The following is a 14,750-nucleotide window of genomic DNA, read 5'->3' as shown; positions in this document are numbered from 1 at the left end:
CCGATCGGAAAGAGAACAGGGGACTTTCAAGAAGGGGTGGTCGGTTCCACGTGCTCGGGACCAGACCATGAATCGCGGGATTTCCTGAGCCTGACTGTTCTTGAGGAAGGAAAAGAGGCTCTGAGAGGGGAGAGAAGAGGGTGGTGTAGGTGAAGACGCACTGTGACAGGGGTCTAGGAGAGACGGACTGAGACTTGTGGCGTACGCCGGCCGGTACGGGTTTTCGCCGCGGCGGCTGGCCGGCATGCGCTAGACCCAGAACATAGGACTGGGCAAAAAATAATCGGCAAGACTGAGGAACGGACGGAGCCACGGAACGTCCATCGAGGAATGGAAAACGGGTAAAATTGCGCGGCGCGGGAGCTAACAGAGAGACAGGAAGAGCCATTTGCCGCAAGAGGGTGCTCGTTGGTGGCTTGTCTGCCTCCTCCGCAGAGGATGGGCTGGACTCGGCTTTTGGTTGACATACTCACACCCTGTTATCAGCCATCGTCCGCGGCATTTTTGAGGGGTCGAGACATGGACCCGGCAGGAATGTGTCGGATGGAGCATTTGAGGGCTTTGCTGATGGGCTATCGTTTTGACTTGTTTCCATTGTCTTCCACGAAGGCAATGCGTGGTTTTCTTTGTTTTTCGGGAGGGGGCCTACTCCCACGCGTTCCTCTTGTGGCAACAATGCCACGGCCGTTGATTGAAACACACGAAAGGCGTATCCGGGGAAGCGTTAGAAGGCGAATGCTGAAGCGGTGATGTCTTAAGTTTTCCGACACTCAATATTCACTCTCTTAAGATACTTGCGTTACTGATAATGGCGGTTGCCATTGCCCTGGATTTCTTCATCGCCGATTGCAGTAGGCTGGATGATCGGATTGAGGATTCTGCCTCTGGTGGAGACCTGTTCTCATCTGCAATGAAATTCATCAACATATGGGGTTTATGTCGCATGTGGGCTGGCCGACGGGCGTATCATATCCTACAAATTCTTGCTATATGCATGTCTCTGCCACTCATGCAGCTTAACGATTCGGGATATGCACAATTACCCTCGGTGGTTGAATTCGCCCCCCTCCCCCTGCTCTCTCGCCCAGAGACGAGGCTTCGGATTTTTTAACGCTAGGAAAAGCTGGAAGATGGGATCCGGGGAATGCGGACTGATCCTCATTGGGTAACTGAAGTGCCCAATCGAGGATAACCTCGCTTTTGTCTCTCACATTCGGTCTCGGACTATTGCGACAGCTGGGTTTCGATGGGTGGTTAGGTAGTTGGTTCGGCAATCCACCCGTCAAAGAAGGGGTACTCGGAGCTCGTCTTCCTATTGGCAGCCCATACCCAAGGACTTTGACGTGAGAAGCGAGAGAGAGGAGAAGCCTGCAGAGTGGAGAGATTAATAGAGAGATTGGATGAGGCAAGATGTCTCTCAGTATTTGCGTTTTGTGCATTAGTGCCTCGGAGCTGAAAGATGTAGCTACTGCAGGATTCACCAGGGGTTGATGCAATCGAGATCTACATGACGAAAAGGAGATCGCCTGCATATTGAGCGGCGACATTGAATGTCTGGTGGAGGTTGAATGTCACTCAATGCCAGGGAAAGTAGATATCGCCATACTGGTGTCTTTCACAGGTTGAACTCCTCACTAAGGTATGACGACGAGCTCGAAAGCCCATCGTCAGAGGTTGCGCCACACATCTTTGCTTGTCCATCTTGGAAAATCTGACGTTTCTATGGAAGACAATGCTCGAACTTTTTCGTGTCCGAGCAGCTTGTCATAGGAAGCCCCTGGATGTATCATGTCATGGTATCCAGAAGAGGCGAATTGATTTTTGGAAGATAATGATTTTCAAAGAGGTTTCTAGGAATCACAGTTACCAATGATGACTGTTAGAAAAATGCTGAGTCCTTCACTGAACTGTATGTATCCATAGCAGCCTACCAGCCAATGCTTGTGCTAGACCAGACGTTTTCATTGTCAATACAACACGGAATTCTGGGCAGTAAAGAAGATTGCCAGTTTAGTGTCCAAGGTACCCAATACCCTCATTTCAAGGTTTCTGTGATTTTGTAGTCAGCGTCTTTGAAGTCAAACAAGGCATACTGTTTCGACAACTACTGTTGTTCTTTTTGCCGGTGAAGCTGCTATGCCTGAATGACTTTCCTGGTTCGAGTCTCGGTGCCTATTTCTGGTTCGATTCTAAAAGACCTGTCTCGGCTAAGGTACGACCCTTTGTATAGGTGCTGAGAGGAGAAAATGTGAACTTGGATTTTGATCTCCGTGCAACAACATTTGAAGTTGTCAATTGAAGAATGGAAGCATCCAAGGTTGGATAGCGACAGCCATCGGCGGATATGTCTATATCAAGCAAGGTATCGTGCAAGTGCGGACAAAATTAATCATGCACAACTGCAATAAACTCTGAAGTGTCTGATATGCGGCCGGTCATAGACTCTCACCACATATCAAGTACTGTATTATACAGAGCAACTAATAGCAGGCAGGTCAGTCGGATATGATTCGGTTGGCATATGACCAAGGCGGATAATACGTGACGAAGTTGTTGTACTAGGATACTTATCGAGGTACTAATTGAACCTAGAACAAGAAACAATCGAAGTCACGAGCTGCAATCGTATTGACGCTATGGCAGGTCGAATGTTGAGTTCAAAGCACGGCAAACCGGTTTTCCTCTCATACATCCCAGTTTCTTCCGAGTCAAATGATGCGAAGAACAGAAAGGGTTGACATTGCAAAGTATACTTGAGAACATTTATGTGCTAATCAACAACTTGAATACGATGATGTGGTATCTACGAGCCAAACTAAAACCGTCTTTGTCGTTCTACGAGTTGTAATCACTGCCTCTAGAGCCAAGACCCAGGTCTATCAAATACTTCTAGGCAATGGGACCGTAGAAGCTGAACTTGCCATTGGGATCGTACTTGGTCTTCAGAGATTGAAGACGGTCCTGTCTCCATTGCTCGCTACCGTACCACTCCTTAGGAGTCTCATCACCAAAGGCATAGTTGAGGTACACGTGCTGCTCAGTGCGGCCGCTTCCTTCATGGATGATGTCACGGAGCTGGTTACCGAGCGTGGCGGCCTTCTGATCAAGCTCAGTGCCGTTGGGGAAGTAAGTGATAAGGGGTGCGAAGAGAAGGTTGTCGCTGCGATAAGCAAACGCAGTTGAGTCGCTCGCAATAGCCTTGACACCCTCGTTGGAGTAGCCCTCAAACATGAAGAGAGAGTTGTTGAACGGTGAGTCGCCGCTGATAGAAGAAGCGAAGAGGTCGTACGCCTTACGTTGAGCCTCAATGTTGTATGACTCGACGTAAATGGGGAACCGAGGGTTGTTCAAGCCAACCTTCTGGCACGGGATGGAGTCAAGAGCAATGCCGGTCCACGTGGCGAGGTCAAGGTAGGTTCCCGAGTCCGGAGTGGCGGAGATGGGGCCGATGTCCCTGAAAGGCTGAGTGTAGACGGAGTCGACAGTCGTGACACCTTCCTGGATAACCCAGAAAAGAATGATGGGCTTGACTAATGTTAGTAGTACTCATGGACAATGACAGACAGTCTTCACTCACGTTCTCCGGGTCAGCATCGGGATTTCTGAGCCAGTAGGACCAGTTGATGACTTCAGCAGCCTGGGTGCCATTCTTGAGGAGGTGCTCATTGGCAGCCTGGTAGACTTCCTCAACCTTCTCGCCGCTGAAGATAAACGTCTCAACTGCCCAGTCGCTGTGTTCGATATCATAGACCTTGACATTGAGAGAGGTCACGATACCAAAGTTATGGCCAGCGCCCTTGACAGCCCACCAGAGGTCCGAGGTCTCATTGATGGTCTGCAAGGTGCCATCGGCTAGCACAATGTTCATGGAAACAAACTGATCGGCGACCAGACCGTGGTGACCCTGAAGCCATCCATGGCCACCCCCAAGAGCAGGCCCGAGCGTGCTGACGCACTCGCATGTTCCCGTGACTGCAGTACATGATCAACGATACATCTCGACAAGGTACGAGTGATGGAGATAAAACGAGAACGGAACTTACCTGTCTGCTTGCCGGCAGCCCAGAGCGTGTCGGTGACGAGCTTGGACCCGGTACCACCGCCAATCTTGGCGGTGGTTCCGTCTGCAGCAACCTCAACACCGCTCAGCTGGGACAAATAGATTTCGATGCCGTTGTCCATCTTTCCCAGAGTGGTGATAGCGCCATGCACGCCATTGTACGCAAGGAAGGGCATGCTCTTCTCGTTGGCGAATTTGACCTATCGGTAGGTTGATTAGCACCTGCTTCGCGCCTAGTCACATTCGGACGAAACTAAAGTCATTCACTTACAGTCTCTGCAACATCGTTCTCAGTCCCGGGGATCACCACGAGGTTGGGCTTGGGTGCATCAAGGTTCGACCACCGGATAGACGCGTTGGTAAACTCGGCAGTGCCCGGCTGGTAGATCTTTGCAGTAGCTGAGAGCCTATCGCCAAGCTCAGCCGTATCTCTCGGGCAGACGCCTCCGAGGAGTTGACGAGCGACAGGAACGTTTAGGCATGCTGAGGTGATTGCCCATGCAGCAACGGCTGTAAGGACTTCCATCTTGAATCGATGCATCTCGGCAGGGGGAAGGGGCAGAAGAGGGAGCCGGATTGGCAGTAGATAAACTCTCGATAGACCCAAGGATGCAACTGGTGACACAAAAGCTGGCCCAAGTGTAACCTAGATGTCAAGAGAGTTCGAAACGAATGTGGTGGTAGTGAACGGACAGACCCCTCGTGGTTGAGTGCGCCTGGTTCCAAACAGTCAATCCGTCGATAAGCAGCAGCGATTCGATCATTATTTATTATCGTGCATGGGAGGTGTGATGGATTCTGTAAGCCAAGTTTACCGGGCGCAACGCTGCTTGCATTCTTAATTTCGATCCCTTGCTTGGTGCCCCTGACATGCATGCGTCCCTGCTTATTCTACAACGGAGCCGCCAACCAAGTTGATCAAAAGTGGTGAAAGCTCCTCGCGACCCTCGTCAATATGTGTGGCTGTAGTCCGCGTATCCCGGGGAACACAATGACGAATTGTCCAGACTTATGCGCTTTCCAGATGCTGGATCGAACCGCGCGTGCTCTCTGGGAGACCTCTTTCTTTCCACGCAGGTCAGTGAGATGCGTCGACATGGCCCCCATCTCAATCCACGTGTCTCTGCTAGTGTTCATTTGTAAGTGAGTTACATTCATTTACCAAACTCCCAATCAGCATGAATACCGCAGCGGAGCCCTATGGCTCAAGGTTACTTTGAGAAGGGAAATCGTCCCATACAGTCCAAGCGTAGCGAATAGTTCCGACCGGTGTTTGTAAATCCTGCGGCCCGTACCATGGGACACCTGTGTGTCGAAAAGTCCAACGGCTGCCAACTTCTTAGTGCCAAGTTAAGTCAAGTCAGAGACAAAACTCCGAATGCTACCCATCTGTTGCACCTCTTCGCACGTCTGCGATGAGATATATCCTACTCTCCACAATCCCCCACCATGATTCTTCCTTCAATGCTGCTACGAGACGTTAGGCCCTCGGCTGTGCGGCATCTGGTATAGCGCAGCCACAAAATCCCTCGTGCCAACACTTTTGAGGGTGGGTATCTTCTGTTGTGGAGTGCCTCTTCTCAGTGCTGCTCAGGAAATCTGGATGCATTTACGCAAGGGCCAGGAACCAAGCCGAGGCAGCTATGGCTCGGGAAGGTTGATTGAACGTCAGGTCGGAGAATCTCCCCGAGTCTGCGCCTCACTGTGCCCCTTTGCTACTGGAAATCTGAAAGCCGTTTGTCTCTCGGGCCGCTTTGACCTGTCAACCATCCCCTCGGACCCATGTGAAGTCTTCCATTTTCTTTCTCCCCTTCTGGACGTGTTCTCGGCATGACCGTCTGATATGATATATTCTTGATTAAAGAATTCGGCTGCTCGTGTCCGGGCCTGGGCCCTCTCAACTGTAGCCCCGTTTGCAAATCCTATGCCGTTTAGGTCTGGTGTTCGCAACTCGCCCCCGCCCCCTCATCACATCGCCCGAGGTATCCTCATTACCTTATCGTAAAGAAAAGTATTGACAGTGGGGGCGCTCTACACCGGGGGAAGCACCCGTGTTCCGCTTGGGCCCCCTACAGAGGGGAGCCGTCCACTTTCGAGTCAGGGGGCAGCCATGGGTTCGATTCCACCATCATGATCTAGGACCTTGGCAAGTGGAGGAGAGCTCCGTCAACTGAACGCTGAATAGTTCACCGGACGGGAGAGTGGAGGCAAACGCAGTCCAAAACATGGCTGCGAAGCTGCGTTTGTTTTATCATCTGTAATCTGAGCTGATGTTAGGAGGCCTACGGATCGAAGCGTGCGGATAAAGCGGATGAGGGCCCAATTCTTAAAGTAATGGTATCCCTGTTTTTGATCCCAGAAATAATTCTATCTGGTAACCTTGTGAAGAGCCATGGCCACGGAGACAACTTGAATTGCCAAGTGAGAGATGAAAGAGACGACCGGAAGCCGGATGATGAGCGAGTGTAACACACTCCTGAGCCATCACCGTTGCGGTAGCATCGCGTCCTGCTCACCAGATGCGGGATTAGTCCGATGAACATGTTCAAAGATCCTTGAATCCTTAGAAACTGCACTATGGGTTGTCTTGGGGCTTCCCATACACGAAGTTTGGTTTGCACTGTCACAGCTCGGAGATGGAGTTATGCAACAAGAAAAGCTACATGGGGTCCCTGCAAATTCATCCAAAGTCGTCTTGCGGATAGTAGGGGAAACGTCTCCTCCGCCATGGGTTGCATCAATTGGGACTCTACGCTCCAACTTGCTGCGTTTAAGCCTGTTGCCATGTTTCCAATGATCGATGTTCCGGTTCTTGTGCACTAGTGTTGGATCGCGGACCCTGATTCAAACATCTAGACTTGCTTCTTGATTCAGTTCAGCTCCTCCTGGTCTCTCAAGATTTAATACTTGTATGCATGGCGTTCCTCACTCTATCTTGCCCTCTTTCTCGGTCGTATCCGCAGTCATTGGACATATTTCGACCCCGCTCCCTCGACTGAGACACAACCTGCCAATGTCGACCACTGATCCCACGGACCCAGCTGCGCAGGCTGCCGCTGCAGCTGCCGCCGAGGCAGGTCGACAGTTCACGATCGAGGCGTGGACACTCTACGGCATCGGAGTGATCGTCACGGCCTTGAGGACGTACGCCAGAGCCAAGGCTGTGGGGTTCCGAAATTTTCGGGCTGACGACTACCTTGTGTGGGCAGCAATCGTATGTGTTTTGGATGATACTACGGCACTTAAAAAAGCTTGTTGCTGACTTTCATCTACTTTGTGTGCAGCTTTTCTACACAGTCCAATCCACTCTGGCCTACTCGGTTGGCAACATCGCTCACGGGCTCGCTAATAATGGCATGACTAACGAAGAGCGAGCGGCACTATCTACGAGTGACCCAGAATATCAATTAAGGTAAGTCGGCATCGGCACTAATGCGGAATGTCATTCGTTAAACCAGAACATAGGATCATCGGATCCAAGATCCAGATTGCTGGGTGGACCACTTACTCGGCACTCATCTGGCTGCTGAAGCTCGCGATGCTGGTCTTCTACCTTCGACTAACGGTATCTACTCCCTATTTACTATGCAGCCACATCATATCATAGTTGTCGACTGACATCTACATTCAGGAAGGTCTAGGCCGTCGATATCGCATGCGTATCTGGATTGGCTTCGGTCTTGTCATCGGGACATTCGTCGCCTCTCTTGGAGCAGTGTTCTTGTCGTGCATCCCCTTCAGCAAATACTGGCAGATTAGCCCGGACCCCGGAAGTGAGTTCATTATCCCCATAACCAAAAGCTTAACACATGCTCACAATTGTTCTTCTAGATTCCTGCCAAGCTGCTGTCTCGTTACCGATCATATGGACCTCCTTCGCTGCGAATGTTTCGACCGATATCTATCTCATTCTGATTCCAATTCCTCTGCTGTGGGAGTCAACATTGAGACTCGCCAAGAAGATTGCATCGACCATTGTGCTCGGTGCAGGCATCTTCGTCCTGGTCTGTGCCACGCTCAAGAGCATATTCGTGCTGGTGGTACGTTTCATCCATCGCGAATAGTCCTCGTTGTAATTCTTATCTGTTCGCTAACATTGAACTAGGATCCCGTCAATGGTGCCCAACTTGCCGGCACATGGGGTACTCGCGAAACCTTCGTCGCAGTTGTCACGACGAACCTTCCCATGATCTTCCCTCTCATCAGAACATATCTCAAACCTCTTTGGCCCAATGTCTTACGATCATCCAAGAACACTAAGAAGGCATACAAGACACCGAGCGGCTTCCGAACCATTGGGGGCGGCCATGGGGATTCCTCGCGCCGGACTGGACCTCCTAGCGCAAACCCTGTCGCCTCCAACGTGACTTTCACCGAAAGCGAGGAACGCATAATGAGCGACGTGAAATTACAAAACCTTAAAGGCTCTTCTACGCCCACATCAGGAAAACCACCGAACGGTATCGTGGTATCGAACGAAGTTGAGATCGTTACCGAGGATAGGACCAGCGAATTTGGTGAGCAGCGCCCTCAACGAACACGTGAAGCTTGGTAGCCTCGGAGTTCTTTTTGTTTATTCATTTTCGATTGGTTGTAATTTCATGTCTTGCTACTTGCTCTATACCAATTTCTATATTCAATTCATCAATTCTCCATGTGGTTTCAGGCGTTGCATGCTAGCAGTACCTCGGAAAGCGAGTCTGACTTTTCCATGCAGTTGAACGTCACACCAAAAGTTGGCTCGACTGTTGACAGAAAGATCGCGTTGTTTAATGATCCAAAGGGAGAAAATAGCTTCCTTGTTAGGTAGATATAGCATGAAATCTCCGAAGTTTCTTGGACTGACTCGGCCTCAATGATTTGAAACTCTCCTTGGTCGTAACAACCTCCACGAAGGTTTCTGCAAGTGCGGACTCGGGGGGTTTCTGCACTATCGCCCATGATAGAAGCCTAAATAAAAGTTTCTCGTATCGAGAGAAAACAATACATCAATACCACCCATGTACATTCAATCTTTTTCCTTCTATAAATTCTGCCTGCGTAGCAAAAGTCTGTCACGACCAGTCTAGGAAGAAAGGCAAGTTCGCGATGTACCCATGCATATCTGCCCACATTCCGGCTCTGGCATGCTCACCTACTTGTCTGCATCAAGTAATTGTTGCTGTATGTGAGGCTGTAGATCTTCGAAATACACATGCAAGTAACAAACCATCATCTATTACTTGGCTGTAGCCGGAAACCGAATATCACTAATATGTCTTGCAAACAGTTGGGCAAGCACAGATGCAGCGGAGGCATAGTCGCAGTCAGCCGTCTCCATATCCACACATGATCCTTCTATCTTGTAGTCGAAACGGCGATTGTCTTGCCGATGCCTGAATGCTACGTTCTGAAGCTTCGAAAAAACCTGGGGCAGTCGGGCTGGAACAGGCTATCTGGGGTCCACCTCATGTTGCTTGCTTTCTATTATGGTTCCCCGCGGTGGGTAAGGTGATCAACCCGCCCAAGAAGTCTCCCACTTCCCGGGCCCTCTTTCATCATTCTCAGGATGTGTAGATAGCCAGTCTAGGAGAAGTCTCAAGATATGATGCGATAAACAAGAGGACTTGTCCAGGACTTGTTCCCTGGGGGTTAAGTCCTTGCAATTTAGATTATATTATAGGTTTCCTGAGACGCACGGGGTGAAGGCCACATATAAGGACCGAGTGAGTTGAAAGTTGTACTCCCTTACATTTCCCCTGCAGGCTTTGGCTGTGTATACAAGGTTATTCAGATTTCAAATCTGGCTTGGGCTAGGTACATTAAATGGTTTATTGCAACAGTGCGGGAAGGAAAGAGCGAGACAAAAATTGAACGTTTAGTTGCAGGTGCAGCTATGAGAAATCGCAATCTTCTACAAAGCGCACTGTTGTCTGCGTCATGTATAAGTGTACTTTTATACACCTTATGGGAAAAAACTGCCTGTTGCAGAAGTCTTCAATAGTCGGAAGTTGCGACTGTAAGAGTTGAGGCCCATTTCAACGTTTCTGATATTGAGTACTTGATGATCAAAAGGTCGAGCTCCCGGGAGTCGACCTCCTACAAGCGCACTACTGGCCTCGTCATTCTAAGCTAAACCCAATAAACCAATCCAGAGAATAGTGTCAGATTCAGCTAAAAAAAAATGTTGTAGTCTACTACTCTCGGAATTGAGGAACTTGGATATTTGCATAAGAAAGTACAGTTCTCATCCGCTTGGCCATGAATAGTTGAAATGTTGATCAAATTTCGAGCTAACAAAACTTTCTGCGATGGAATGGCCGAAGTGTAATTACTCATTGTGTGGGTTAAAGTCGCCGAAGGTGAATGATGCCTGCCTATTTGCCTTGCCATACATGCCTCTGCCCTCTGTTGTTACTAATCAAATAAATCAGATTGCACTTTTCGGGGCCGGGAGCGAACGTCAGCACTACTGCAATTTTGAAAAGCGCTGACAAAGACAGCATAGCCAATGATAGAGGGCATGAGGGTGATCCTTCGGCCCCGTATTACCGGCGCTGGACTAATTCCCTTATTCCCTCGGCGCCGAAATAATGCATGTCACTCCGGGAATTCAGGGTCGATCTTCGAAGCCCGCCAAGTTAACTTGACTACATAAGGCTTGACCTGACATAAGCCCTTGATATAAAACGGATAGTGTTGGTATTCAATCATTCAGTCATCACCCAGCATTCCAAATCCGCTAACATATACCGTCTTTGAATTATATAACAAAAGTCTAGCTTTTCTATCTCAATATGTCTGATTCATTCCCTCGCCGGCGCATCGTCATTTCAAATCTCGATCTCGACTCATCCAATGATGGAGCCAAGACCGAACCTGGAGTTGAGGTAGTTACCGATAGCTTGGTGACAGAAAACATGTTCGACGGTCAATTGCAGAGAATCACGATTGGGACCGTCTCGGCAGTACCTGCCAGCAATGAAGGACGGTGCGTAGCATCCGGCTCCCCAGAATTAGACGAGCTGTAGTTGACTTTTGCAGAGGTCTGCCAGCCTTTGCTGATGTCCCTGGAAGTGGAATAGTCCTGCCAGGTGGAGTGAACATTTACTTCTTGGACTTGGCCCCTGGATTCACTACTCCGATGGTATGTTGATGTTCTTCTTACGATTGGTTCTGGCAAATGGATCAAGATTACTGCATTGATGGATGTCCTGACCTGAGTCTACCCCGAGGCTAATTCAACCTTTTCAGCATCGGACCCCATCAGTCGACTACGTTGCAGTCAGCCAGGGAACACCTACGCTTATTACACCGAAGACTGCTTTCAGTGCCGAGGATGGCAAGGCTGACTACGAAGAGACTATCGAAAGCCTACTTCGACCAGGGGATGTTGCCGTTCAACGCGGGGTCATGCACTCGTACGTTTTCATTTTCCTTTGACAAGTCACATGGTATTCTTGAAGACCAGATCTAATATGTATTCTCTGCAATAGTTGGGCGAACAGAACTGACGAGTGGGTTCGCATGATCGGCATGGTCATCGACGCAAAGCCCTCCGAAGTTGTGATGGATGGAAATCGATTGGAGCTCGGCGAGAAATGGCTTCAGTGAGCACCTCAATCGCATAGTCAATGTCTTTGAGAATAGAGAGTCTCGATGCATGATGTGAGGTGAGCTGAGATGGCAGATGTAATGTCGAGGTAGTAGAGAGGGGACAAGCTTTTGAGCATTCGCGAACAACAATACGCGCCTGAAGAAAGTATCGATTTAAACGTCATTGTTTTATTACTTAATATATGCGTGTCTCTAGTTTTTGTTGTTCACCCCCGGCCGCAGGGTGTATACAAAGCAATCTCTGTTGTAGTAGAGTGCACCCGTGCTATCCCCTTCGTCCACCCCGTCTTCTACCGAAACATCGAATAGCTTGCATTTTTTGGCTGTCGACTCCCATGAAAAGGACTGACATCGAGGTGGCCGGCGCCCGTCGGTGCACAATTCCCAGCATTCGTATGCGTTATCGAAGTCTACCCCGAGACCATAGTGCCCGTATGTGGGCTTGATGCTGCCCTCAACATTGCAGGTTGCATTTGTTGGAGCCTGCGGTGGCCAAGAAGCGAGAGCGTTAACACCAAGTGCGAGGGTTGTGAAGTAGTGAAGGGCTATCATATCGAGTCTGTCCAGGCTGAGGATCGATTGATGCTGTGATGCTGGATCTGTCTCTTGTGCCGCCAACTGAAAATTAGCTGATCATGGAAACAACGATCGACAGACTTAACTGGCGACGTCAGTGCAACAACTTACGAGTATTTATAGGCCAAGGTTGAGAAATTACCCCGCGTGCCACCCACGTGGTAAAGAAAGTACGTGTGTTTGTCTGTGGACTCAGCCGGCTGAATGCAGCTGACAAGAACCACAATCATGGTCCAATTGGTGTTAAGTACCTACAGGCAGCCAAGCCTCAGCTCGTATTCCCTCTTGATGTTTGTCTTTTGGAGGCTGACTTGCGTTATAGTAGCTGGGCGAAATGGCGGTTCCAAGGCACATTTAATTCGCGGCCATGGAGCAACGTGACATAGTCATGAACTGATCTCATCCATTCATCTCTGGATGGTCGCCCGGGTTTGCATATTTGGTATAGAAAAAGACATCACTCATTCATTCAACCTTAGACATTGTGAATTATCTCGGGAAGCAAAACCGACCTCGAAGTCCCAAGGAAAGTAATGCACTATACCCGGGCCTGGAACCGACTTTCGGACAGAATAGAAACCAGTTGAGGTACCGTTACAAGTGCATCCAGATTGGTAGCTGACAGCCAAATGATGTTGTCATAAAGGCTCGCGTCTAGTCCTGCGTCAAGGATGGAGCGAACGCCGAAAATAAGTTACAAGTCACATGCGAAGACTAAACGCAGGTGTTAAACGCCGATATATCATACCGACGGCTAGGCTCACAACCTTCTAGACTGTGAGTGAAATTTTGAGGTAACTCTATACTGAGAAACCATAAACAGCCGCGGGGTTTTTGCACTGGAGTATATCGGATCTCAAGGGCCTCGTACATCTTACATATCAATGAATTTAATCAGCAGTTATGATTCAGGTAGTTACCAGTAACACTTGGCAAGTCGACCACGAAGAATACTTGTAAACTTGGTCGCCCCAAATAGAGGTGGACCAGTCCGGAGGTTAGTGGGACTCACCAACGGCTTCTGACCCGCCACTTACCGCTGCCGGCGGTGACTTCACCACCCGTGCTTCTACCTTGATTCAATTAAGTGACAATAAAGTGCTACCAGTCACGATGACTATGGAATTGTAATTTTGACTACATGTGCTTAATGGAAAGCGGAAAACGTTTCCCGCTGCACTGGCGTTGGAGCTGATCACACGAAGAACTACTCAGTACGGACGTCGCCGCGTGTAAACAGGGATGAGCCTAGATGAGGCAGGTCGTGAGACTCTAGAGTATTGCCAAATGAGGCTCTTCCGCCGTCAGCTGGGGCAACTATTCTATGGAAATGCCGTCACAAAACTGGCATCCATTGATTACCGCAGGGCCTCTAATCGGCAATCGGAACGCATCGTCACCGCCAAGATCTACCGTACTACGGATGAACCACATTCTGTCTTATCCGCGGACATTCACCTTCCTCATTGGACAGTTTAGCGCCACATTGCATGATTAGGGAAAGAAATTGTTACCTCCCCCTTTGGTTTCTGGCAGATCCCTGATTACATCCTGCTTCTCAATAATTAACTTAGACTCCGTACCAAGCATTTGGGTGGTGGCTCTTACCGACGGGATGTTTTGGTAGCGGAGTTGAAGCGGAAATACGCTGAAATTCCAGTTCTAGATCTTCATCGCTTAAAAAAGGACGCATCTTGTATTTCTATTGGGAAGCTTGCCGGTGCAAACTTGGCACGCTGTGAGAAGTTTCGTGTAGACAGTTACCATCAGAGCGAGGTGGCTACCCGGCCAACGTCCGATGCCACAGTCGGAAGGGGAACTCACCAAGTCAATCTGCCAGATGGAGCCCGGGTATTGGGCCCCTTTTTTCACCCACCTTCCTTAAACTCATGGCAGACCACCATGACGAATTTGGGTCTATCCACACACACACTGACACACTCACTCAACCTCCCCCTCTGGGTCATCTGGTCGCCACATCTGATTAGATTCTCCATGCTCTAGGCCAAGACCGGTTTTGGGGCCGGAAAGTAAGGAGCATGATGCTTGTTCTGCGATGGCAGGACTCAAAGTAGACTCCTCTCGTGCCCCCATCCTTAAAGTGCCTACGCGTTAAATGAAAGGTAGTGCTGACAACAGACTTGTTCAAGATGGCGGAACGGTAGAGGCAAGTACCTTGAAGTGATCGCGAACGTAAAGCTATTTGCTTGTAGACCTACAAGTACATAGAAATACAACGATCTCAGCCCTACCAGGACTTAAGCATACTTGTATCCGACGGAAACCAAAAACATCTTACCCTATTGTGGAATGTGTTTGCTGCGTGTAACTATGGAGCTTCAACTTGATGCTCTTCCCTCGGTTCGCTCTGTCACAGGAAGTCGACAAGGTCTATGTGGTCTTCAAAATGATGACCAGGTTTTGAGAAACGTATAAATACTTTATGTAGTATCATGCAGGTCCAAAGCTAATCTCGCGCCAACATCGATCTTTACACATTCCCAATCACAAGAAAAGT

General features: G+C 49.3%; 4 protein-coding genes across 4 annotated transcripts; 2 read left to right on the top strand and 2 right to left on the bottom strand.

Moving 5' to 3' along the window:
- Positions 1 to 2,889: 2,889 nt before the first annotated feature.
- BDP55DRAFT_559823 (FAD-dependent oxygenase) lies at positions 2,890 to 4,601 on the bottom strand (the record flags this gene model as incomplete). Its single annotated transcript, XM_060569936.1, has 4 exons — positions 2,890 to 3,525; positions 3,578 to 3,972; positions 4,044 to 4,260; positions 4,332 to 4,601. The coding sequence occupies 4 exons, from the start codon at positions 4,599 to 4,601 to the stop codon at positions 2,890 to 2,892; spliced, it is 1,518 nt and encodes a 505-aa protein (XP_060425692.1).
- A 2,428-nt stretch (positions 4,602 to 7,029) lies between these two features.
- Positions 7,030 to 8,719, top strand: BDP55DRAFT_752313 (uncharacterized protein). Its single transcript, XM_060580660.1, has 6 exons — positions 7,030 to 7,274; positions 7,345 to 7,472; positions 7,526 to 7,625; positions 7,692 to 7,833; positions 7,892 to 8,100; positions 8,166 to 8,719. Exons 1-6 carry the CDS (start codon positions 7,074 to 7,076, stop codon positions 8,613 to 8,615), a joined length of 1,230 nt encoding a protein of 409 aa, XP_060425691.1. The 5' UTR covers positions 7,030 to 7,073; the 3' UTR covers positions 8,616 to 8,719.
- Positions 8,720 to 10,746: 2,027 nt separating this feature from the next.
- BDP55DRAFT_675160 (uncharacterized protein) lies at positions 10,747 to 11,818 on the top strand. Its single transcript, XM_060575721.1, has 4 exons — positions 10,747 to 11,030; positions 11,084 to 11,186; positions 11,294 to 11,460; positions 11,536 to 11,818. The coding sequence occupies exons 1-4, from the start codon at positions 10,837 to 10,839 to the stop codon at positions 11,651 to 11,653; spliced, it is 582 nt and encodes a 193-aa protein (XP_060425690.1). The 5' UTR covers positions 10,747 to 10,836; the 3' UTR covers positions 11,654 to 11,818.
- BDP55DRAFT_675159 (uncharacterized protein) lies at positions 11,805 to 12,322 on the bottom strand. The gene has a single exon (XM_060575720.1). It carries the CDS (start codon positions 12,206 to 12,208, stop codon positions 11,849 to 11,851), a length of 360 nt encoding a protein of 119 aa, XP_060425689.1. The 5' UTR covers positions 12,209 to 12,322; the 3' UTR covers positions 11,805 to 11,848.
- Positions 12,323 to 14,750: the final 2,428 nt, after the last annotated feature.

This window comes from Colletotrichum godetiae, assembly GCF_030913485.1.
Source record: "Colletotrichum godetiae strain CBS 193.32 chromosome Unknown BDP55scaffold_44, whole genome shotgun sequence".
NCBI classification, from domain to species: Eukaryota; Fungi; Ascomycota; class Sordariomycetes; order Glomerellales; family Glomerellaceae; genus Colletotrichum; species Colletotrichum godetiae.
Note: the sequence above shows the minus strand (reverse complement) of the source record. Positions and strands in the feature narration are given on the sequence as shown.

Coding starts and splice junctions, on each gene's coding strand:
- BDP55DRAFT_752313 (XM_060580660.1), top strand. CDS start 7,074: ATGTCGACCACTGATCCCACGGACCCAGCTGCGCAGGCTGCCGCTGCA. Junction 7,275..7,344: donor ACCTTGTGTGGGCAGCAATC/GTATGTGTTTTG, acceptor CTTTGTGTGCAG/CTTTTCTACACAGTCCAATC. Junction 8,101..8,165: donor AGAGCATATTCGTGCTGGTG/GTACGTTTCATC, acceptor ACATTGAACTAG/GATCCCGTCAATGGTGCCCA.
- BDP55DRAFT_675160 (XM_060575721.1), top strand. CDS start 10,837: ATGTCTGATTCATTCCCTCGCCGGCGCATCGTCATTTCAAATCTCGAT. Junction 11,187..11,293: donor CTGGATTCACTACTCCGATG/GTATGTTGATGT, acceptor CAACCTTTTCAG/CATCGGACCCCATCAGTCGA. Junction 11,461..11,535: donor CAACGCGGGGTCATGCACTC/GTACGTTTTCAT, acceptor TCTCTGCAATAG/TTGGGCGAACAGAACTGACG.
- BDP55DRAFT_675159 (XM_060575720.1), bottom strand. CDS start 12,208: ATGATAGCCCTTCACTACTTCACAACCCTCGCACTTGGTGTTAACGCT.